The sequence below is a fragment of the Panulirus ornatus genome, chromosome 6, assembly GCF_036320965.1.
Source record: "Panulirus ornatus isolate Po-2019 chromosome 6, ASM3632096v1, whole genome shotgun sequence".
NCBI classification, from domain to species: Eukaryota; Metazoa; Arthropoda; class Malacostraca; order Decapoda; family Palinuridae; genus Panulirus; species Panulirus ornatus.
Genome location: NC_092229.1, coordinates 13,846,552 through 13,872,751, shown reverse-complemented (window position 1 = coordinate 13,872,751; position 26,200 = coordinate 13,846,552). Strand labels below are relative to the sequence as shown.

General features: G+C 45.0%; 1 protein-coding gene across 1 annotated transcript; it reads right to left on the bottom strand.

Annotated features, from left to right (window-relative positions):
* Positions 1–199: 199 nt before the first annotated feature.
* Positions 200–24,499, bottom strand: LOC139749069 (uncharacterized). Its single transcript, XM_071662527.1, has 8 exons — positions 24,365–24,499; positions 12,555–14,959; positions 11,737–11,916; positions 11,471–11,565; positions 8,641–8,802; positions 6,702–6,962; positions 2,927–3,061; positions 200–1,078 (listed from the first exon to the last, which is right to left on the bottom strand). The coding sequence occupies exons 2-8, from the start codon at positions 12,927–12,929 to the stop codon at positions 808–810; spliced, it is 1,479 nt and encodes a 492-aa protein (XP_071518628.1). The 5' UTR covers positions 12,930–14,959; positions 24,365–24,499; the 3' UTR covers positions 200–807.
* Between the last annotated feature and the right edge of the window lie 1,701 nt (positions 24,500–26,200).

Genomic DNA, 26,200 nt, shown 5'->3' with positions numbered 1-26,200 from the left:
CTACCCGGGGACACAAACCAATCAATCAACCCGCACATCACAGGTGGGTGTACCTGAACACAGCTCGCTGATATATCGCCTCGCTTACTGAAGTGATCACAAGCAACTACGTCGTTGGTTGAATCCTTAGGATTATAAATATCTTACAAGGAAAACATAAATACAGGAAGCTAACCTCCGGTGTATTTGTGGACAAAAACCTATGCTAGAGGGTGTTGTACGGCAATGGTCATAAGTGGTGAGGGAAAGGAGAAAGGAGAGACCGAGAGGTGATGGAAGGATGGAGCGAAGAATCCTTTGGGGGGTTATCATGGCCTGAACATCAAGGAGAGCGAGAGGTGTGCTATATACGACAGATGGAATTAGATCGATGTGGAACCTTTCTGAGGCATGAAATGCAATCACGTACAATAATAATAACAATAATAATCATTTATCATCTTATTGTTATTACTAGTAACAATATCATTACAGTTATTCTTCATTACCATCATTATTATGATTAATTTCTATGATCATCATCATCATTACAATATATGAACTTCATCGGTGATGAAAAAAGATAACTCACACTAGATTCCCTCAGACGGGAGATCTGGGGTGTCTGACCTGCGCTGGTCCTGGTGTGTGGCAGTCTCCTGGGGTGTGGACGACCTGCTGGGTGTGAGGTGGGGAGACAGGAATGAGGGCGGGAGTGTGGGCGACCTACTGGGTGTGAGGTGGGGAGACAGGAATGAGGGCGGGAGTGTGGACGACCTACTGGGCGTGAGGTGGGGAGACAGGAATGAGGGCGGGAGTGTGGACGACCTACTGGGTGTGAGGTGGGGAGATAGGAATGAGGGCGGGAGTGTGGACGACCTGCTGGGCGTGAGGTGGGGAGACAGGAATGAGGGCGGGAGTGTGGACGACCTGCTGGGTGTGAGGAGGGGAGATAGGAACTAGGGTGGGCTGGAGAGGGAGGAGGTGGGCGGTGCGAGCGTGGCAAGAGTAGAACGTGGGCGGCAGCTCCTGGCTCAGGCTGCACCGCCGCCCCGCCTGGTGGCAGCACAGGTACTCTCGCAGCTGCTCCTTGGTCGACCTGCAGAACGGCAAGAGTAGGTCAGGCAACGAGGGAGGGACGACCATAGTCAGGAGGTAGAGAGAAAAAACAACAAAGCAGGGAACACAAGTATTACCAATCCTGCGTCTGGGGAGTGTATAATCTCCTGGGGACTTTATAATATTCTGGGTCAGGTCGGGTGGGAGGATATACAATTAATCTTTTGTGTCTAGGGTGTATGTTATCTCCTAGGTGTGTAAAACATATATCCCCCAAGTCTGGGGGTGAATAATATCCTGAGTCTGGGGTGTATATAAACAGGGACCTCGGAATATAAAATATCCTGGGTATATAATACAAGATAGTTCAAATATAAAGAAAATCAAATAGCGACAGAACTCTGGGTCATTATTGAAGCTGATTGTAATGGGGGAAGACATCAGACACTGACAGATTAGTGTGGTAAAAGCTCGATGGTTAAACAGATAATTCGAAGAGCATCATCTGCTAACTGCAAAGCTCAGTCAAGAGCCTCTTAACTTTCTCAAATTCTCGTCTCTTCTATTGTCCTCCGATAAAGCTTATCTTTTTGTCTATTTCGTCTATTGTGTCTATTTCTTTTTATCGTTTTGTCTATTTCCATTCCATTCACTTGTGATCATGTCTTCCACCTTTATGTCAGTTTACTGAAGAACGTTCTCATCATCAATAAAACTGAATTCAGGACATGGGTTCCTCTTCAATCGTACATTATTTTTTTTTTCTTTTTTGCCACGGCTTGGTTTCCCGTAATTAAGGAACCAAATTAAATGGGTAAAGACTCTCTTGCTTATTAACAAAATAAAACTCCTCAGCGTTTCTTTAGCCATATCAGAGATATACACTTCATACTGATGGGTCTGAGGGATACATAGTCTCCTGGACGGGGATGTTGTTTTTTTTCTACGTTAAAGGCTCCAGTCACGGATAAAAGTCCACATCAAGGCCGAGCCTTAATTCAAATATAGATTATGAAAAGGAAAAAAAGGAAAAACAAGAGAAAGTATTTACGAATTTCGGAGGAAGTGAAACCCCTGTCTATTGAGATGGGCCAGGTTATAGTTATTGGGAAATGCATAAGAGGGTAGAGTTTCAGAGCTTCGAGGTGCAGGGAGAGAAACAGTTATCAAAACGGCCCACCCTCGAGTTGCCAACGGCCACACAGTAATCATAAGACGCAGTAACTTGCCGAGTATCGCGTGGTCTAACTCGCGGTACTGGTACACAAGCAGCCAGCTCTTGGGGGTAAAAAGCCAAAGTAATACCTATGAAAGAAGGAAAGTGAACCTCAAGTTTTTAAGTAAGGCAGGAAGAGCTTATAGGTCTGACCGCCCTAGATTCAACTCTGTCAAGTAAGGATGGACAGTTAGAACCACCCCAGATGTGAGAGCAGTATTCCATACAAGGACAGAACAACCCTTTCTATAAGCGGAGCAACTGTTTGAGAGAAATTTCGTCATCTAAACAGGCCTTCCGGTTTCTTAAAGAGGCAGAATTAGCTATTTCCGTAATGTGGGGTTTCCAAGATAGATCTATAGTAACATCATGTTCATCGAGTGAAGAGGTTGAATTACAGGGACATCAAAGGCGAGAGGAAAGTGTTAAGGAGTTTTCATGAAAGAGGTGGGTAGAAACTGGGTCTTGGAGGCATTCAAATTAACCAGATTTCGTCTACCCCACTGAGATATCCTGTCCAAGTCTGAGTTTACTGAGGAAGTTGTGTTGAAACGAGATGCAGATCGAGTGTGAGGAGGAGGAAGAGGAGCAGAATGAAAGGATGCAGAGAAATGCGGTGTTGAGGAAGATTCCTGGCGAATATGAGGGAGGGCAGTGGGAAGCAGGGCTCACCTGCTCAACTTCCAACTGGCGAAGACTGCAGGGGTGGTGAGGGTGGGCAGGAAGGCCACCCACACGATGCTGATGAAGGTCACGTCGAAGTAGGCAGAGCTCTCGGCCGTCTCCACCACCATGTTCTTCACCAGCCTGCCAGCGACAACAGTTTAACGTTAGCAGCTTGACTCTCTCTCTCTCTCTCTCTCTCTCTCTCTCTCTCTCTCTCTCTCTCTCTCTCTCAGGTGTTGGGCAGGGTAGTCACCGACCAGGGAGGTATAGTTAACGATACTTCCCGCCGGGGTATCGGAAGATTAATGACATATCACACAGCGAGCCAGGAGTTCAGTGGCTTAGTGTCGCCTCCTTGACCCAGGGACTGTTTTATCTTCTTTTTCTACCTCACCCACACGTGGGTTGCTGGGTTTTCAAACTACAGTAAGAACAAAATATAACATTCGTGTAATGAAAGAGACAACACTACCAAGACAATGGCCCAGTTACAACACTCTTTCCTCCCATTCCTGGTGTGAAATGATGCCAAGAGGTCCAATGAAAACATTAAACCCCGGTGGAAAACTATTTGATTCCGGAGGCAAATCCGACTTAAAAAGAAAAAAAAAATAGTTTAACTTGATATTGTTTGGAGTACAGGAATGTGTGGCACGAGACCCGTGAGGGTAAATGGAGTGGGCTGGGTTAGGTTGGGTCAAAAGCAAACCCTTCCTCTCCATCTAACAAACACTTCCATAAACCATGACAACACGGCAAAGGACGTAACCATCAGCCATCACTCAAGATACCACTACAGGGGGACATCACCACCCACCTTACCGTCTCTTATTTTCTCTTTCTAGTGGTGACTGTGCATATATATATATATATATATATATATATATATATATATATATATATATATATATATATATATATATATTCTTGATTAACATTTCTCACTTTAGCAAGGTAGCGTCAGGAGCAGACGAAGAAAGGCCACATTTGCACATATCCATTCTTTAGCAGTCATGTGTAATGCACCGAAACCACAGCTCCCTATCCACAAAAAGGATCCACAAACCTTTCCATTGGTTTACCCTGTTCACTTCACATGCCGTGATTTAGTCCACTGACAGAACGTCGATCCCTGTATACCACTTTGTTGAAATTCACAAAATCCCTTTCACCTTCCTGCATCTTCAAGCCACGGTTACTTAAAATTGTTTTCACTCCATCCTTCCATCTCCAGTCTGGTCTCCCGTTCGCCTTGTTCCCTCTATCTCTGACACATACATCCACTTTGTTAACCTCTCCTCGCTCATTTTCTCTATTCTGCTCTCTCAACCACGCTCCTTGTTATTACCACACCTCTCTCTTACCCTTTTATCATCACTCGATCAGACCACTTCACAGTACTCACTGTCCTAAAACATTTCATTCCCAACACTCCCACCCTCGTCCGCACATCCGTATCTGTATCCATGGTTGGCATCCATATAACATTGCTAAGACTACTGTACCTTCAAACATACCCATTTTTTCCCCTCCTAGACAACAACCTCTCTTTCCACACATTCTTTTGTGCTCCCAGAACCTTCACTCTATGACTCACTCCCGCTTTCATTCGCCAGCATGTATCTAAAACATTCACTTCCTCGAGTTTTTCTCCTTTCAAACTCGCATCCAAACTAACTACACTTTCAACCCTGCTGAACCCAATACCCTTGCTTTTATTCACATTACTCTCAACTTCCTCCTCCCACTTACTATTCCAGACTCAGTCACCAGCTTCTGCAGCTTCTCACTCGTTAATGAGCGTTAATGGGATAACCTTGATTAGGGCATTCAACTGCCCGTATCGTCTCAGTTAACACGAAGCCTCCAGCACGAGTAACAGCATTTAGCAATTTTTCCTTTAGTCTTATACTACGACAGAGACTCAAAGACGCACAAGGTTCCACAAGTACATTAATGACAATCAGCGCGTGAACGAGAAAATGTAGCCGCAAGCCATCCCTTCCCGGAATACCAGGCTTTGAGCCTGCAAAGAAACAATTCTTTTACACCGGGAGGCGGCAAAAAATCCATCTATATGCAGATTCAAAGTGCAGAATTGAATTAGTCGTGAAGGCGAGTCTGGGTCCTCATGGTGGAGCCAATCACAGCTTTCCCCAGGGATACCCTCGCTGCCATCAGTGTACACACACACACACACACACACACACACACACACACACACACACACACACATCCACACACACACATCCACACACACACACACACACACACATCCACACACACACGTACACATCCACACACACACACACATATCCACACACACACACACACACACACACACACACACACACACATCCACACACACACACACACACACACGTACACACACACCGCTCCCTAACGATATCCATGGTGTTTTGACGCCTTTGTGCTTGTCTGATCGTGGCTACAAAGCAAAGGTGTGGTTCGAGAGACTGAGGAGGGTTAGCAGCGCAGAGGAAAACGCTCTATACCTGCGAGAGTTTGATGTGAAAAACGATTATGGCGTGACCAGAGACGGTCGTATACTTTTGTCAACAGAACGTTGGGCGACGCCAGACAGGGCGCGCACCTCTGCCACACACGGTCCAGGTGTATTTCCGTGTGTGTGTGTGTGTGTGTGTGTGTGTGTGGAGGGGGGCGGAGAAAATGGAAGGAACAACAGTGGGAGAGCGGCAATGTTTGCCAGTGGAAGAGCGATACTGTGAACCACTGAGAGGGCGACAGTGTGGGAGGAACAGAAGTAGGAGCCAGTGGGAATTAAGTGGGAGGGCGACAGTGGAACACCTGTGGAAACCAGTGGGAGGGCGACTGTAAGAGACAGTGGGAGGAACGCTAGTGGGAGCCAGTCCTCCTCACCCGATACCTCCTGAATGTGGTCCTCCTCGGGAACCCCTACAATAAAGCCATCTTCCTTGAGATCATGCAATATCAGTTGCCGATGTTCCGTCCCATGCCTCCATCTCCACCTTAACCTTCCTTACATTTATGGTTTTCTACCGGTCGAGGTCACAATTACCTAATGTCTACTGTATAAAGATGTCAACTGATGGCTGCTTTATTTGAGGCGCCCTAAAATAAAGTACCACCTCACATGATGTCCCTCACGCGAGACTCGCTTGATGACACTCCTTGCCTTATGCCCCTCGCAGGATCTTCCTGACCTGATGGCCCTCGCAGGATCATCCTGACCTGATGCCCCTCGCAGGATCTTCCTGACCTGATGGCCCTCGCAGGATCTTCCTAACCTGATGCCCCTCGCAGGATCTTCCTGACCTGATGCCCCTCGCAGGATCTTCCTGACCTGATGGCCCTCGCAGGATCTTCCTAACCTGATGCCCCTCGCAGGATCTTCCTGACCTGATGCCCCTCGCAGGATCTTCCTGACCTGATGGCCCTCGCAGGATCTTCCGGACCTGATGCCCCTCGCAGGATCTTCCTGACCTGATGACCCTCGCAGGATCTTCCGGACCTGAACTAACCCCAAGCTGACGCATACTCGCCCTCATCTGAAGCCTTCCTGACCTACGGTCTCCCTTAATGCGAGGAGGGAGAACCCCCGTCTCTCGACATCCTCTTCCCCTGTGGCTGCCCTCACCTGATGTCCCTACACCTAGTCTGTCTCCGCCTGGGGGTCATCCTACGCTCAGTTGTTTTCCTCACCTGGGAGGGAGAAGACCTCACCTGACTCTCACTTCGAGGTACTCACTCAGGTGGTTCGTGCCCCGGCCCGTCTTACCTGAGTATCATGAGGGGGCTGAGACACAAGGTGAGGGCGGTGACAATGGTGACGATGTATCGCTGGTTCCTCTTCTCCCTGGCCACGTCTACCTCGCTCTCTTCCAGCTGCTGTAGCGAGGGCGTGTCGTCCGTTCCCCTGGCCCCTAGCAGCGTGGGCGTCGGGGGATCCCCTCTTACCGTGGTGGTGAGGAGGGCGGGCGGCTGGCAAGCGTTGTGGTAGCGACACCCGTCCCTCCCATCTGCCTCCGTCGTGAAGTTACTGTGGACCACAGAGAGAGGGAGAGAGGGAGACTTCATCTCGAGGGAATGACCATGTTTGTTGCCCCTTCCACTGCTGCCCTCCCCAGTTACATTTACACCCTATACTCGTGCACTACATTCCTCTATGCCTTTCCAAGCAGCTCCATCATCTCGATCCACATCTCGTCTCGTCTTGTGACAACTTCCTCGAAAAAATCATATTTGATCGGGATATCCCAATGGACAATCGCAGCTTAGTTTCCCTTAAAGCCTTTAGAATCCTCCCTTTCATCCCATTTCCTTTTCTAAACCTTCACAACATTATATCACCTTTGAATATTCTGTAATTCCATCACTCAGCACAATCAACGTCATTAGTACCACTGTAATACGTAACTTACCTTGGAAACTCCCACAAGACACAAATAACCAAATCTTCCTCTAAGCAAACGAGGCTTCTGTTCTCATGCTAAAAATGATTCTCTTCTGAGCGCTTGATATGTCGTTGTAAGGAGTACCGTACTGACGCATCTGGAGAAATTCTACCTCTACACCTGAGTCCAGTCCAAAGCAATCCTATTGATCGGTTCTCCCAGTGTGGCCTCAAAACTTGACCTCACATACCGCAGTGTTGGTTTTCTTTCCCTCTGCAGCAGATCTCATTTGGTCTCTGCTCCCGAGATCTTGCTGCTTGCGTGTCCTAACCATTATCTCGATCAGGTAATACTCGGCATGACCCTGTATCAAGTGATTACTGTGCGACCGTCAGCAGCTCACGGCTGGCCAGTTGTGATGTCCTGTTTCGTTCCTTACACCGCGAAACTTTAGACCTCTTTACCCTTTCATTATCATCCCGAACAGCTACGACCTGACCCTTTTTATTAAGCAAAATTTCTATTTCCTCCAAAACTCTTTGAGATAATTTTCCCCCCTTTACGTTTTCATTTATTACTGGTTTTTATCTCTCATTCAAAGTCAGGTCTGGTCTCGATGAAAACATTTAGTCCGCGACACGAGCTTGCAACACAGACATAAAAATGTGCAGGATGTAGGAACGCTGAGGTGTAGAGAAAGGACAGGCAAGAAAGCTGATGTTCTGGAACAGGCAAGAAAGGGGTTGTTACAACTTTCACGCTTCTGATTCATGTAACTGGAAATCAACAGTCGACCGTTCTTTCACACTGATGGATGAACGGGACGACTGAAACTACAATGTCTTCCATAAATTCTGTTCATCCTGAACATTACTGCTGGATAGATTTGCCGCCAGACCCGATGAAATGACATAACAGTCTTGAGCGTCAACTGCTTATTCGACAGACTGACTTGTAAACTTGGTATACCAACATGGTGACCTGAAAGACTGACTGACTAGATCTAGTGACCTGTGTGTACATAAGAAACTTACCAGCTGAACACACACACTGACCTTACTGCCTGACGTTGAGATTTGCTGGCGAAGAAATATCCTAGCGACCCGATAGACAGCCCTTTTGGCCCTGCAAGATGACTCTTGTTGCTTTAGCAGACTTTCCTTTTGACCCCGCGCAACGACCTATATCTCTAAAGGACACGTGGTTTGACTATGGTGACCAGGTGGTCTGCGAGGCTGCTGGTCGGAGCGTCACGTGGCTGGCCATGGAGACTTTTACCTATCGACCAGGAGGAGCTACGTAAGTCTAGCCCAGCCAACTGACCTGGAGAAGTAGTACCTGTAGTCCCGTGGGATCCACACCTCCAGCTGGGAGGCGCGGGACCTGGTGTCCAGTGTGGCCAGTCTGACGGCCGACTCCAGGGTGGCGAGGACGACGCTCACACGCACCAGCAGGAAGATGACAAGGGCCAGGGGCAGGGCGAACCTGGGGAGGTAGGCAGATGAATAAGGTGGGGAGCACACCAATAGCTCAGTACGCCTGGGGAGAGAGAGAGAAGAGATAACATGGTGTGTCCTGTGATGGAGAGGGGAGATAACACGGTGTGTCCTGTGGTGGAGAGGGGAGATAACATGGTGTGTCCCGTGATGGAGAGGGGAGATAACATGGTGTGTCCCGTGATGGAAGGGGAGATAACATGGTGTGTCCCGTGATGGAGAGGGGAGATAACATGGTGTGTCCCGTGATGGAGAGGGGAGATAACATGGTGTGTCCCGTGATGGAGAGGGGAGATAACATGGTGTGTCCCGTGATACTGTGTTGTGTGGACTGACACCCAATGGTGTGTACCGTGAATTGTTAGGTACAACCGCATTACAGTCCCATGGACTGAGGTACGCCCACAGAACTGTACCGTGAACTGTGAGATACACCGAGAGACCGCTACTTGGATCTATCTTTTTGTTTTTTTTTGACGTTGGAGGCTCCAGTCATGGACAAGTCCACACCATGGCCGGGCCTTAGTTGATATACAGAGAGGTTAATGGAAGGATGTGGAGGGATGCAGTGTTAAGTCGTTTGCGTACGAGTGCATTTTTCTTTTATGGGAGAAAAGAAATCATTGATAGAAAGGTGAAAAGTATAGGAGACAGGACATAACCTTGAGGGACACCACTGTTGAGGAAAGAAGGAGGTTGAGGCTGATCCAAAAACAACTACGGAGATAGATCAACCAGAGAGGAAGCTAGATATGAGGGAGCGTAACGGAGGGAAGCAAAAAAAGGGGAATTCAGAGATGAAACCCCGATGCCACTCCATGCCAAATCCGTTGGATATATCAAGGGCAACTACGCAGAATTCCCCAAAGTCTTCCCGGGATGATGTCCAGACCATTAGTAAGAAAGGAAAGACTCTCACCAGTGAATCTCGCCTTGAGGAAGCCATACTAGTGATCAGAGAGAAGATTGTGAGGTTCAAGAAGTCTGATGATATGAGAGTTCAAAAGGGATTCAAAGACTGGAAATGATAGATGTCAAAGCAAAAGGACGACAGTTAGAGGGGTTAGAACGGTCACCCTTCTTAGGGATAGGATGTGCCAACGAATGCTTCTAAAAGAAGGAAAAGTTCTGGTTTTCAAAAAAAAAAAATGTAACACGACTAAGTACAGGTTGAAGTACAAATGCACACTCTTTAAGTACACGGGGATGGATGCCATCAGGACCATAAGCACTGCTTGTAACCAGAGAGAGAGAAACGATTTTCGGACAGTTTGGAGAGAGATTACGGGGAGGGGCATAGGATTAGTAACAGGAGCATCAGCGGGTGAAGGGATGTTAAGTCATCCAAGGTAGAGTTAGAGGAGAAACGGGAACCAAACAGAGACAGATACAGATACAGTATCGTCACAACGATAAACTAAAGGAAAGGCGGAGCGACCGTTGTTAGCGATCCCCTTAGCTAAAGACAACGAAAGCTTATTGGACTTCCATTGAATAAAGGAACGCTTTACCTCACGGATAATGTAACTGGCTGCGGCCAGTGATAAATGTTTAATGGGAGTGGGAGGAAGGAGGGTGTTACTAAGCCAGATATGGCTGAACCCTTGCCAGAATGGCCTCAGAACAGGAACGGTTGAACCATGGATGGGATGAAGAGGTCGTCATGAAGGAAGATGGAATAACCTCTGCCACGCGTTTGGCGGAGACAGGAGCATCACCACATAGGAACTAATAATGTACCCAAGGAAAGCCAGAAAAGAATTCTCGTAAATTATTCCAGTCAGGTTTGTTGAGGTCCCAATATTAACATTCAGAACGGGCTGCTGGATGGGAAGGTGCCGTAAAAATAGATGCATTTATTGCATTTATGACAATGTGGTCAGATGAACCGTTTGGGAGAGAGAGAGAGAGAGAGAGAGAGAGAGAGAGAGAGAGAGAGAGAGAGAGAGAGAGAGAGAGAGAGGAGAGAGAGAGAGAGAGAGAGAGAGAGAGAGAGAGAGAGAGAGAGAGAGAGAGAGAGAGAGAGAGAGAGAGAGAGAGAGAGAGAGAGAGAGAGAGAGGGGGGAGAGAGAGAGAGAGAGAGAGAGAGAGAGAGAGAGAGAGAGAGAGAGAGAGAGAGAGAGAGAGAGAGAGAGAGAGAGAGAGAGAGAGATTGTGTAATGACAGTGCGAAGGTTTAAAGGTAAAAAAAAACTGATCCAAAATATTAGGAGAATGGTCACAGCGGTCAGGCATATGGGTGGGATGCGATAAAATTTTGCTCTTGATCACTGAGAATGGAGACCATGAGAGCTTCAATCCCTCTCCCATCCGCATGTAATTTAACAGTAATCCGAATTAGGATATACTCACAGAAGAGCAATGTGAGTAATGTGGACTGGGACATACTCACAAAGTCATTGGTATGGACTGAGGCATATGCACAGAACGATAATATGAACTGGGATTTATAACACTGACGTGGACTGGGACATACAGAACACTATGAACGTGAACATACTCACAGAACACTGATATAAACTGGGACGTGCTCACAAAACGATTACATGGACGGGGATTTTATAACCACACAAAGGTAGCACGGACTGAGAGATACTCACAAAACAATAAATTGGACTGCGACACTATCAGACATTTTGAGGTGTGGGATGTACTCACAGAGCAATGAAGAGGACCCGGATGTAGTCTGTCTTGTCCCCATCAAGGTTCACCGCACAGATGCCTACGCCTTCGAACTGCGCCCCGAGGATCACCTGTCCAGACGGGAGAAACCTGTCAGGCGGGAGACGCGGGTGAATTTACCTGTCACGATGTTCATTAAACATGGGAATGTTTGTCTGTCACGATGGGAGAGACGGGAGGGTTTACCTGTCATGATGGGAGAGATGGGAATGTATACCCGTCTCGATCGCCCCCCACCCTACCTGCAGATCGGTGTAGTGCATATATACTGCGTAGGGGAGTACGACGCAGACGGAGAGGACCCAGATGCCGACGACTGCGACGAAGGGCGGCGGACGCGGTTTGTGGGGCGTCACCAGCAGGCGGTACCGGTCCACTGCTACCATCATGAGCGTCCACATGGTGGTGTGCAGCGGCACGTCCTGCCAGGCGAGCACACGACTGGTGAGAACAGGCTGCTGAGGGCCGGGGTGTGTGGGAGGGGTGAACATGGACACAATCATGTTACACAAGCCACTGGAAAGTTTGCTGTACTATCAATGGTAACCTCTCAGCCCCAGAGACCGGCCGTATGCCTTCCCTCCCTCTCTCTCCCAGGCCTGGAACGTACTATCCACCAACATAAAGGACACCACGGAGTGGAGTGACTACCGGTGTAGGGTCATCACACACACACACACACACACACACACTTATAGAACATCACCAGCAAGGATTACGAAGATAAGTAATAAAATCAATCGAAGGCTAGTAATACCGCCAAATTAGGCTACAGAGAGTGGTAGCGAGAGTGTAACCAACAGGTTAGTAAGTCCGTTAGATTTAAATAGTACAACAACACCGTTCCACGATGAAGACCCTTATCTTGGTACTGGTGAGATCACCGCTACAGGTGATATCACCATACAGTGGTACATGGGCACAACTTCGGCCGGTGCTGACAGTTAGTAACAGTGACAGCACTGAAATTCCATAGTCATAAAATATTATCTAAAAAGCACGATTCAGACGTGACCGAAGCTCTCACCGTAAGAATATAAATAAGGGTAAGTATGGTTACCTGAAGCATGGGGATGAAGTAGCAGAGGAAGCTGCCGAAGATCCAGTTCTGTATGAGCAACATAGCCAAGGAGAGCGGCAGCAACAGCAGGCTAATGAAGATGTTACACACGCCGATGTTCATGACGTAGGCGCAGATGGGGTCCCTGAAGAGGCGGCGGCAGAGAATGTGGGCCACCATGGCTACATTGCCTACAGTGCCAGCCACCACCAGGAGGCCGTACAACACCAGGAACAGTGGGTACACCTGCACCAGGGACTGACGCAGATGTGGCTGTCTGAAGTCGACCGTCTCGTTGGGCAGAGTCTGCAGGTTATGGATGATCTGGCTCAACAGCCTGTCCGGCAGTGCCCGCAACTCAGGCTTCTCAGCCATACTCACTGGCTGGCACCTTGTTGCTCCTCCTGCCCCCTCACTCACACCCTGACCGGTGCCATGTACCTAACTTCGTCAGCCAAATACATTTCCCAGACTCATGGATATGCTGTAGTGTTAAACCCAACCTCAGTGACAACATTCACTCTTAATTTAGTGTCAAACACAACCCTCAGAAAACCACGGATCCAGAGTAAATTTCATTATTCCCATCAGACAGACTTTAAATGTGGGGTAAAGCAACTCTTACATCCGCCAAGAACAATCCGTTTCCAAATTCACCAAAGAGGAAGTTTATCATATTCTTAATAAATGCATAGATTGAAGTTTCATTCTGATTTTTCTCTGTATAGTTTGATGTCCATCCATAAGAGTGAATACCTCTTATAATTTCGTTTAAAAAGAATTGTGGTACTAATTTCTGACCTTTAAGTAAACTGCACGGCTGTTCCTTGAGAAGCCACAGGTGTCTTATGAGATTATTTCTTTACTGATCGGCCATGTACTGTGGACACCCGGAGCTGTACAAGAAATTTCTGCCTCTGTCTTTCATACAAACTGAAGCACTACTATATCATCGTACAGCAAACTATTGCTTCTCAGCAGAAAGTCATATGAGCTTCTTGTACTTCTAATACGTGTGTATTTTTCCCCAGTCAGTTTTGTTCCAAGGTACTTGAAAGTTCCGAGGATGTGAAACCAAATATGTCTACAGAAATTCCAGACGTCCACACAGTAGTCACTCATTCGTAGCATCTCATAAACACGTTTGCAGTTTACAACAACCCCTAAACTTCTACAAGATACTAGCCGTTCAGGTATAGAAGACGGGAAGCCTTGACAGTGACTAGAGAGGATGTCTTGCTGCCATACAGCAGCTACATTATCTCATGTCCTGCACAACCAATACGATACGTTACTACCCGTATAACATCCGACCTTGTCTTCATGTCTACGTCGAATTAATAATTACGTCGCAGAATCTGCTAAAGCAAAAATTAAAGATACTGAAGTCCTTGATTGTCTCTCCATATCTCCCTTGTTATCAAATTTATGGTTATTATAAAATCAAATCAAACGATTTTACGATGCACAGTAATTTCTACTGTTTTTCGGAATTCCACTGAGTTTCTTATGGGTTACTACTACACAAACATATTGCATCATTCATAAAAATAAAACTCTTGAACTGTTACTTTCTAAAACCAAAAATTTCCGGCAACATATTCTTACAGGTTACGTCCGCAACTGTAACGATTCTTCTTCCTGTCTCCACTGGTGAAGGTGAGAGTGAAGGCAAAGCGTCTAGTTATGAAAAATGTTCGTAGCTGGTGGCGACTACGATGAGGTCTGGGTTTAAGATCTTTGAATTGTTCTCAGGGTGGAGAGCAGCTTCTGGATGAGGCGATATCATCGGGTTCACTTTCCCGCTGGAGGAGTGGAGAAGGAAATCTAAGTAGTGGCTTACCTTATGAATCGTTTCGATGCAATCTTACTGCTGGCGAAGGGCAAAGTGTGGCAGAAAATTAGATCCCGAGATCGTTTTGAGGGAGGTTATATACTAATGGCAGTACGGCAGAGAGTCACGGTTCTACACTGTCTTGAAGCAGCCTTGCTGGAATTAGTAATGTTGGCCGGAGTTTTAAGATCCTTGGGTTGCTCTGAAAGACGGTATGTACCTTTGGAGGCGGCGAAGTAGGAGGTGTTAAGCACCATCCATAGTTCTGAGATAGGCTACTGCTGGAGACGAAGTCAAGATCCCTGGTTCGTTCTGAGAGCCTAGCCACTACTAAGGCGGCGATGTGGGCGGAGTTGCGGGCCCTATGACGTCCTAAGAATACCAGGCTACTGGTGGAGATGGTGATGAAGACGTGGCTTGTCTCTAGGTAGATGAAAGCGGAGGCCTCAGCTGGTTTTGAGAGACGATGTACATGGATTGTTTTGGACTGATCTGACAAAAGCTCACCTGTGGTGGATCCAACCACTTCTGTTGAATTACAGACTTGGATGTGCTGTATGGAAGATTCAATCTGGAACAAAATAATACGTATGATTTAGGAATTTCACGTAAAGAAACGAATTCAAAGCAATTTTTCCAAACACACTGCTACTGACCCATTACCCTTCTAGCCTTTTCCCCAGCACAAGGTGTGCAATGTTTGTGTATCGTTACTTAAGACTAATTACTATTTGTGTGTGTGTGTGTGTGTGTGTGTGTGTGTGTGTGTGTGTGTGTGTGTATGTGTGTGTGTGTGTGTGTGAAAACTACTGTAATACACTTTTTACTATCACATCTTTTTTAATTCCGTAGTGCTCAGTCTCATAACTAGGTTTACGTCCTTCATCCACCTAGTTGTTACTGTAGAGGCATTTCTCCACATCTTTTCAAACATATTTATTATGACCTGAATGATACTTCTTTCCTGATTTCAAAGGACTGTTTCCTCACAGACTTACTTCATAATATAAGACTCCCTCCACAATACACGCTCCCTTCAAAAAGCAGACTCCCACCACAATATGATACTTCCTCCACAACAAAGACTCCTTTCATAAGTCTCCTTCCTCAGTCCGACTCCCTCCGCAATGTAAGAATCCGCTCACAAAATGACTCCCTTCACAACACAGACACCCTACACAGTACAAGACTCTGTCCGCCAAACACTCCCTCCACAATATAAGACTAGGTACACAACACAGACTCCCTCCAAAACATAAGACTCCCCCCGCAACAAAGATTCCCTCCACAATATAAGACTACAACACAGACTCCCTCCATGATATAAGACTTCCTCCACATCTCAGACTCCCTCCTCAACACGGCACCCTCAATAAAATGCCATGGAGCCCCTCTCCCTTACGGCCCCGTGTCAACCTCAGGTGGTCCTCTTTCTCAGCAGGGGGTCTGGGTGGGAAATATAAGGGTCAAAGGGAGAGGATAGTGGCGACTAAGGGAGAGCAATTCAACAGCGAAAAGGGGCGATGAAATAAGTGCGGGAGAGGGCCGTCCGGGGTGGGGTAAGGAGGTGGCAGGCACAGCTGAGGCCCAAACTTAACAAATTAGAAAACGATAACGAAATAAACACAAAAAATAAATTCACTCTAGTGGCGCTAGGAAGTATATAACCCAACGACATTATCACAAAGGGAAAAAGGGTGGCTGCAGAATCCTGGGCTACACACTAACTTAACTAGGTGGGCTACACACTAACTCAACTAAGTGGGCTACACACTAACTTTCTAGGCTTGATACTATACTAGGCTTCGTAGCATCCCAGTACTGGGCACAGGGATGGCCAAAATACTGGCCACACTGTGGTCAAAGGATAGACCGCTGTGCTGGTCACGTGAATGGCCACAGGACTGGCTACACTACTTGTCAAAGGCTTGGCCATAGCACTAGCCACAGTAATGGCCACAGGAGTAAGACATCATAGGAAGACACCCTAAAAGAGAACAATTCGCAAACCCTCGCTCTGCAGGTGACTTACAAATATTTAACTAGACCGACTTTTTCCTAAAATTTTGCAGATAGAATTGAAGATAATATAATTTTTTCGCTATATAAAACTACAGGGAGAAAAAATAATGTCCACGGGATTTTTGTACGTCGTGGAAGGCGAAAGAGAGGAGTAGGGGCAAAGGGGGCTGGAAATCCTCCCGTCATCACTTTCTTAAAAACAAGTACAGAAGATTGAACCAAGAGATGTGTTTTCCTTAAAGCCTCGTTCATCAGTTCGACGCTTGCCTATGATACCGTAACTGCATAACTTACCCTATCATAATGGAGAGTTGATGCACTATCAGAGGTTATGGAAGAGAGAGAAACACAAGACAGACTCGCTACCCCTGCGGTTGTCATTCCCTTGCGAGGCCAGAGCGAGACGCCTAGCTTGCCTGCCTCTTAGCCATCTTCCACACTGCCGCTGAAAATTCCTGCCACATTCTTATACCACACCTGTCAACCACAGTCTAACTCAACTAAAAGCTGTCTCTTTTTTGCTTACCATATACATTATGGTTACCTAAAGAGGCACATTCTACCAATGACTAGAAATGCATGCATTACTGTAGCGAAAATCGTCATCCATTTTCCCAAGAGTACAGAATTCTGTGTTCCAGTCTCTGATAAGATGATGCCCCTCCAACTTTAGTCCAAAATGTTAATGCAAACATATTCTTCCTTTTCAACGATACATTAATCCTCTTTTCGTGTGATACATGGATTCTTGTTCTCTTATCTAGTTCAGAAACACAAAGATAACCTCATGCTCTCTATCTTACATGAAATCATACATTTCATCTTTAGCTTAATCAGGGCCCTATCTTCAAGGGTGTGGGTTCAAACTTGAGTATGATGTAGATTCTACCTTCAGCATAATGTACACTGTAGTTTCTGCCCTCAACATCATGCTGACTACATTCAATTTAATGTAGACTCTACCTTTCATGCAATATAGACTCCCGTGGTGTAGCGGTTAGCGTTCCTGACCGTGACGTATTCACGGGCCGCCCAGGGTCGAGCACATCTGTTCATCCACCCCTGGGGGTTGGTCGATAAAATGGGTCCCTGGCTTGTAAATAAGGCCACAGTTGCCCGAATATCGGTGGTATCTACAACAGACTGTAGGTTTCAGCTTTAGCATATAGACTCTACCTTCAACATAATCTATAACCTAAATATAGCCTCTACCTTCAGCATCATGCAAATTCTACACTCATCATAATGTGTGCTCTCTATTTAGGAATATGTAGACTTAACCTTCAGCATAATGCAGGCTCTACTTTAGCATGATGTAAGATCTGCTTTGAGCACGATGTAAGCTCTTTTCTGAAGAAAAAAAAAAAGTAGGCTTTACCTTCATCAAAATACTGTCTACGCTCAATGTAATGCAGGCTTTACCTTAAACATCATGCAGGCCCTACCTTCAGCATAATGTTGGCCTTACCCTCAGCATATCGTAGCGTATAACTCCAACATAAAGTTGGCTCTAGCTTCAATACTGACCTTTTAAAGTTCCCCTTCAATGCAAAGGAATATTATGAGATGACTGAATGGCACAATATTGATGTCACAGAGCCCCCTTTAACAATGGACATCTAAGATGAAACAATCTCGAACATAATCAAGAGTGGCATTCCCACTGAAAATTATTATTTCAATATGCCATACCACACACAGGCAGTAGAACGCCATATGAAATCAATTATGGAAGCATCAACTAAAATGTGAGGCCAAAAAAAAAAGTAGAGATGGGCACATAAGAACAACCCTTCAAGTAGAAATATTCCGCCAAAATTGGACTCGAAAAATGAATTCATGAGTTAAAAAAAGGAGCTTCTTATATGGTTGGGAAGGAGTTAGGGTGGAAACTCACAATGCAGGCAGGTCCACGCCGTGAGTTGTGGGTTATTCATAAAATATTGTACTTCTTGTTTCTGAAACACATTTGTACAGGATAAGCGAAGAGCTGCATACAATAGTCTGTTGGTTATATCTTGAAGGAAAACCACAAAGCGAACTTCAAATCTAATTTTATATTAATAATGTAATGACAAAGTGGCATTTATTTACGAATCTAATATTTCTGTAATGAATGAGTTGTCATTTTTACCTAATGCTGTTCATATACTTCAATTACATATCATTATCAAAGCACTAATGGCTGAAAAATATTGCAATAAGATTTTTAACGATTTTTTTTTAAACATGGTATTTTTCGTTTTTTTTTTTTTGCTTTGTCGCTGTCTCCCGCGTTTGCGAGGTAGCGCAAGGAAACAGACGAAAGAAATGGCCCAAACCACCCCCATACACATGTATATACATACGTCCACACACGCAAATATACATACCTACACAGCTTTCCATGGTTTACCCCAGACGCTTCACATGCCTTGATTCAATCCACTGACAGCACGTCAACCCCGGTATACCACATCGATCCAATTCACTCTATTCCTTGCCCTCCTTTCACCCTCCTGCATGCTCAGGCCCCGATCACACAAAATCTTTTTCACTCCATCTTTCCACCTCCAATTTGGTCTCCCTCTTCTCCTCGTTCCCTCCACCTCCGACACATATATCCTCTTGGTCAATCTTTCCTCACTCATTCTCTCCATGTGCCCAAACCATTTCAAAACACCCTCTTCTGCTCTCTCAACCACGCTCTTTTTATTTCCACACATCTCTCTTACCCTTACGTTACTTACTCGATCAAACCACCTCACACCACACATTGTCCTCAAACATCTCATTTCCAGCACATCCATCCTCCTGCGCACAACTCTATCCGTAGCCCACGCCTCGCAACCAAACAAAATTGTTGGAACCACTATTCCTTCAAACATACCCATTTTTGCTTTCCGAGATAATGTTCTCGACTTCCACACATTCTTCAAGGCTCCCAGAATTTTCGCACCCTCCCCCACCCTATGATCCACTTCCGCTTCCATGGTTCCATCCGCTGCCAGATCCACTCCCAGATATCTAAAACACTTCACTTCCAGTTTTTCTCCATTCAAACTCACCTCCCAATTTTTCGTAAAAATGCTATATTTTCAATTTCGTTTGGGGTTGGGGGAAGGGGGTTGGGGTGGAGTTCAATTACTTTCAGGTTTCAGAAATACTTTAAGCGTCTTTAAAATTAACCCTACCCCACTCATAAATCAACATTTAAGCTTTAGATTTATTTTCTATAAATGCTCATTTTCAATACGTTATTTTTCAATTTTTAGCCCCTCGGAGAGATTAAAGAAAGATGGAGCAAAGAACCCATATTTTTTTGCTGATTTTTTTTTTCTCATGGATCCAAAACTTTTCCGCAGTACCCCCATATGATTGATAAAGATAAATTGTAAACACGATCCACACTATTCAACATAATATTCACATCACCTTCAGTATAAAGTAGACTTTACATTCAATCTAATGTAGTCTCTACCCTCAGTGTATTACAGACTCTGCCCTCACCATAAAACAAACTTTTACCTTCAGCAAATTGTAAGCTCTAGCTTCAGCATAATGTAGACTCTAGCTTCAGCATTATGTTGGGTTTACCTTCAGCATAATGCAGGATTTCCCTTCAGAATAAGACGCATATTTAGCATAACGTCGGTCATACCTTCAACAAAGTACAGAATCTATATCCTCACTATAATGTAGGTTCTACTTTCAAGATATTGCAGGCTATACCTTTAATGTAATATAGGTTCTGCCTTTAAAATCATATAGGGTGTACCTTCAACATAATGTAGGCACCATCCTTAATATAAGTAATAAATTCAACATATGTAATCTTTGCCTTCATAATGCAGGCTCATGCGTCTCATCATGATCCATACATGCTCTGAAAATCCTAACTAACCAATCAACAATACATTCACCCACTTTCTCAATAAATTCAACTGCAATACTAACCACTCCCGCCGTTTTGCCATACTTCACCTACGTGAGGCTTTCACCACCGCTTCTCTCTTCACCAAACCACTCCCCGTGGCTCTCACTTCGTATCCCAACCCGATCCAAACACCCTATATCTGCCACCATATCATCAAACACATTCATCAATCCTTCAAATACTCACCAATACTCACTCAATCTCCTCCTCTCTTAATACCTTCTTGTTACCACTTCCCCTTTTGCTCTCTTATCTATGTTCCAATTTGATCTGTTGTTTTTCACAAATCTCAAAATCCTTCCAAAACATCTTATCCTCCCTAAAGCTTAATGATACTCTCTCACTCTCACTAGCATTTACCCTCTTTTTCAACTCTTTCTCCTTCCTCATGACTTCCTGTCTCTTTCTCTTATACCTCTACCTATAATCTGCTCTATTTCCCTGTAAGTACCACCCAAACACCCCTCATTTCTCTTTCAATAGCAACTTTACCTCTTCATCTCACCAATCACTATCCTTTTTAATCTGCCCATCTCCCACCTTTCTCATGCCACAAGAATCTCTCGCACATGCCAGCATTGCTTCCCAAAATACCTCCCATTCCACATCCACTCCAATTACTACATTTACTCTCACCTTTTGCCATTCTACACTCAATCTCTCCTGGTATTTCTTCACACGTCTCTTTTCTAAGCTCACTTACTCGCCCCATTCTCTTCTCACAGATATTGCTCCCTCTATTCCGAAAACTTCTACAAATCTTCATCCTCGCCTCTACAAGATAGTGATAAGCTGCCGCTCTCGGCACATTTACATCCAGAAGTCTTTTACACGCCTATCAATCATTACGTAAACCAATAATGTCCGTTGACCAAACACCAGTCCTTTTTCTGCGCAATACTCTACAAATTCTTCAGCATTTCCATCCATAATACTGAATACCCCATACCCCCTCCCCAACAATACCGTCAACTGCTACATTACTCACTTTCGCGTTCAAATCACCCATCACTTATACCCGGTCGTTTGCATTAAAACTGCTGAAACACTCAGCTGCTCCCAAAACATTTGCTTCTCATGATCTGTTATTCTCATGGCCAGGTGCATCAGCACCAGTAATCACCTCTCTCTCGTCATTCACTTTCACCCATATCAGTCTATAACTCACTTCCTTATACTCTTTCAAACACTCCTACGACTCGTGCTTCAGGGGTAGTGCTATTCCTTCCTTAGCTCTTGCCCTTTCACCGACCCCTAACTCTACTCCTGCGACATCTCCTCACTCACACCTCAAGCACACCACTCCTCACTCACACCACATGCACTCCCACAAACCTTGCAAAAGGTCACGCGAGCATTCCATAAAACTATACCATGGAAATCAAACCAATAAATCCAGTAGATCTAGCTATCAAAAGAATAGCTAGATCAATTTTCTCTCTCTAGTAACATAGTTTACACACCACTACAGACATATGTTATCTTAGGTTCATAGCACCAGTTACTTAAATTAGTTGACCCTTTCCTTTGGTTCCTCCCCGTTACACAATTCACAGAAACGTAACACATCAAAGGCCACTGAATCTCCTTGTTGAATTCAAAGACAAGCGACCACAATACATCAACCACTTAGTACTCACACTCCACTCCTGCGTTGTAGTCGGCAATATCCTCACACCATCAATAGCGCTGCATCTGTAGCTAAGAATAGCAGCACCTCGCAGGAGAAAGTCAAATTGTCTTAGGGTACCTAAAATAGGTCTGGAGGCAAACTTTAATCCACACCGTGAATTCTACTGCCCTTGGCTGCACGTATTCAGTAATAGGTATAGGTTTCCGGCACCAGCCAAACAGTCCAACAGCCACGAAATTAAGGACGCGCCACCCGCCTCCAGAACAGCCGTTACTCAGCACCATAACACACTCAAGATTCCTGCAATTTTCGATATACTCCAATTACTATTACGGCCCAAGCATTCTCCAAGCTATCTTCAGAGTTCACTTTCATACAAGCCACGTCCTCATCCCCTATCACGATTACATACCTACTTGTTTGTTGTTTTTTCTCTAGCCCTCGGTCAACAGAACACTTATTCAAAATGGCCGGCCTCTCTGTCCCTCCACCAGCGCCACCTACACCAACGCACGCCAAATTTGAATCACTCGTGCCCATTATATATATATTACAGAGGTATAAGTTTGTTGAGTATTCCTGGTAAATTATATGGGAGGGTATTGATTGAGAGGGTGAAGGCATATACAGAGCATCAGATTGGGGAAGAGCAGTGCGGTTTCAGAAGTGGTAGAGGATGTGTGGATCAGGTGTTTGCTTTGAAGAATGTATGTGAGAAATACTTAGAAAAGCAAATGGATTTGTATGTAGCATTTATGGATCTGGAGAAGGCATATGATAGAGTTGATAGAGATGCTCTGTGGAAGGTATTAAGAATATATGGTGTTGGAGGCAAGTTGTTAGAAGCAGTGAAAAGTTTTTATCGAGGATGTAAGGCATGTGTACGTGTAGGAAGAGAGGAAAGTGATTGGTTCTCAGTGAATGTAGGTTTGCGGCAGGGGTGTGTGATGTCTCCATGGTTGTTTAATTTGTTTATGGATGGGGTTGTGAGGGAGGTAAATGCAAGAGTCCTGGAAAGAGGGGCAAGTATGAAGTCTGTTGGGGATGAGAGAGCTTGGGAAGTGAGTCAGTTGTTGTTCGCTGATGATACAGCGCTGGTGGCTGATTCATGTGAGAAACTGCAGAAGCTGGTGACTGAGTTTGGTAAAGTGTGTGGAAGAAGAAAGTTGAGAGTAAATGTGAATAAGAGCAAGGTTATTAGGTACAGTAGGGGTGAGGGTCAAGTCAATTGGGAGGTGAGTTTGAATGGAGAAAAACTGGAGGAAGTGAAGTGTTTTAGATATCTGGGAGTGGATCTGTCAGCGGATGGAACCATGGAAGCGGAAGTGGATCATAGGGTGGGGGAGGGGGCGAAAATTTTGGGAGCCTTGAAAAATGTGTGGAAGTCGAGAACATTATCTCGGAAAGCAAAAATGGGTATGTTTGAGGGAATAGTGGTTCCAACAATGTTGTATGGTTGCGAGGCGTGGGCTATGGATAGAGATGTGCGCAGGAGGATGGATGTGCTGGAAATGAGATGTTTGAGGACAATGTGTGGTGTGAGGTGGTTTGATCGAGTAAGTAACGTAAGGGTAAGAGAGATGTGTGGAAATAAAAAGAGCGTGGTTGAGAGAGCAGAAGAGGGTGTTTTGAAATGGTTTGGGCACATGGAGAGAATGAGTGAGGAGAGATTGACCAAGAGGATATATGTGTCGGAGGTGGAGGGAACGAGGAGAAGAGGGAGACCAAATTGGAGGTGGAAAGATGGAGTGAAAAAGATTTTGTGTGACCGGGGCCTGAACATGCAGGAGGGTGAAAGGAGGGCAAGGAATAGAGTGAATTGGAGTCATGTGGTATACAGGGGTTGACGTGCTGTCAGTGGATTGAATCAAGGCATGTGAAGCGTCTGGGGTAAACCATGGAAAGCTGTGTAGGTATGTATATTTGCGTGTGTGGACGTGTGTATGTACATGTGTATGGGGGGGGGGGGGGTGGGGCCATTTCTTTCGTCTGTTTCCTTGCGCTACCTCGCAAACGCGGGAGACAGCGACAAAGTATAAAAAAAAAAAAAAAAAAAAAAAAAAAAAAATATATATATATATATATATATATATATATATATATATATATATATATATATATATATATATATATATATATCATCTTTATTGGGTAATTTTATTGTATGCTGTAATAATCAGGGGCGGATCCCCCATGATCGTGGAACTGTTCAGTGTATGTGTGTGTGTGTGTGTGTACACCTGTTGACGTTCTGTTGTTGACGACCGTATATTTTGTCTGCAAAACTGAGTTGTTGGGCCTTCTTTGCTCAAATTTGCAAGAAAATCCGCCAAATGCTTTGATCATATCAAGGTAGCTTCACACTGACAATGATTATACAATCGAGAAAATTCTATGTAACTTACCAACTCCTTGACATAAGTATCCAGTACGGCAGCTGGCAAAACCGCATTACTGAGAACTATGATGTGTATCCGTTGGTGGTAAGCGTCTGATGAAAAGAGGCAACAACAAATTGTGGAAAACTTACTCCGCGGCAGCCAGAACCACACTGAGGCCCCGGCAGAGTTGCCAACTCAAAATTTATGATGGCGCTAGATTCACGACCGAAAAGCGCTAATAAGACGCTAAACTTACTAAAAATAACGAAATAAATGCTTTTCGAATTATTTCTGCTCTTCGACGTGCCAAATTATTGATAACAGGTACGCCTGATTACTTTAACACTAAAACACCCACCATTATTTCAGATACGCTAATTCCCAATCAGCAATCTCTTCGACCTCGGTTGTGGTGGTCTATGTGAGGGTACTGGTTGCGGTTGCGATGACTCGTATACTTTCAATGATCCAATGTTTTTCAGTGCGACCTTAGGCAGTTTATAGTCATAACAGCAGTTTCCATTTCTTCTTAGTCCATACTTGATAGTAGTGCATTTAAGCTTTTGATAGTCTATTCCGAAGCTTTGACTTCACGATGTTCATATGATTTAAGATACATGCTACGTCAGCGTTGGAGTGAGACAATGTCAGCACAGTCATAGCCAAGTCAGAGAGGTCACTAAAGGGATTTTCTCCTGTTGCATCCCTAAGCGAAGCTATTTCAGCCCAGAGTGCTGGTGCCAGTGTTCTGTTTCCATATTACATGATGAAGCTTCCTCCACTGGAACTCAACGCGCGAGTTCTTCGTCATCAGTAAACATCTCTACTCATTCCAGTATTCCAGGCTTTATGGGTTGCAGGCATTTACTTGCGCTCAGTGATGACATCAATTGTAACACTGGCATTGTCTGTCAAACGCTGACAAAGCCGTTTGATCAAATCCAATCCATTACAAACTGTATGCATCTCCTTCGAATATCCTCTTCATCAAGGAAACTTCCATTGTGCCATCTCATTTTCAAACTCGTACCCTAAGTACGGATGTGGGTCTAAGAAGTTCTCTACTTAATCTTTTTCCCTTTAATGTTCGGCCTGGGGTGATGACCTTAGAACTTATGGAATCAGTAAGTTGAATGAGGTCACTTAGCAGTTTGGTTGGATCCTGTACCTCTGCTTCAAATTTCTCATTTACACGCTGAACTACTCCAAAAATATGCTTCAGGAATATCGAAAAGGCATAGTTTTTCGTCACAAAACATGTTATAGAGGATCTGAGCTGTATAACATCTTTCATTTCTTGCCATTTCAAAGTGGGTCTTACGTTCAACCCGTTGTGCAGTATTCTGACAATTGCTGATTCAAGTGACAGCCATCAAGTCTGGATTAGTTGTATTAACTTCAATGGAGCTTGACCATTGTTGATCAAAGATCTTGTGTCTTGCTTGGCGAATAGCAAAGTGGGAGAACCATTAATAGGTCTCTCTGATCACAAAATCAAGGTTCCTAGGGAGACTCTGCTGCAACATAAGACTCAGCTAGCAGTAGAGAATGACACACACACTTGATCAGGATCAGATGAGGGACTTCTGACTTGAGTTTAGCACACACTTCACTGTTAATACCTGTCAATACGGAAGCATTGTCGGTGCCAATTGCAACAAGATTTTGTTACTCCAACCCATTATTTTTCAAGGACGTGAAGGCATCACATATCCCAATTTATTACGGTCAGTCAGCTCAACAAAATTCAAGAGTCACTGCAATCTTCTTACTTTCAGAATGGAACCGGACAGCGATACCCAATAGTTTCGTAACCGTAATGTCATTACTCTCATTAATCAAGAGGCTTAACTTCTGTTT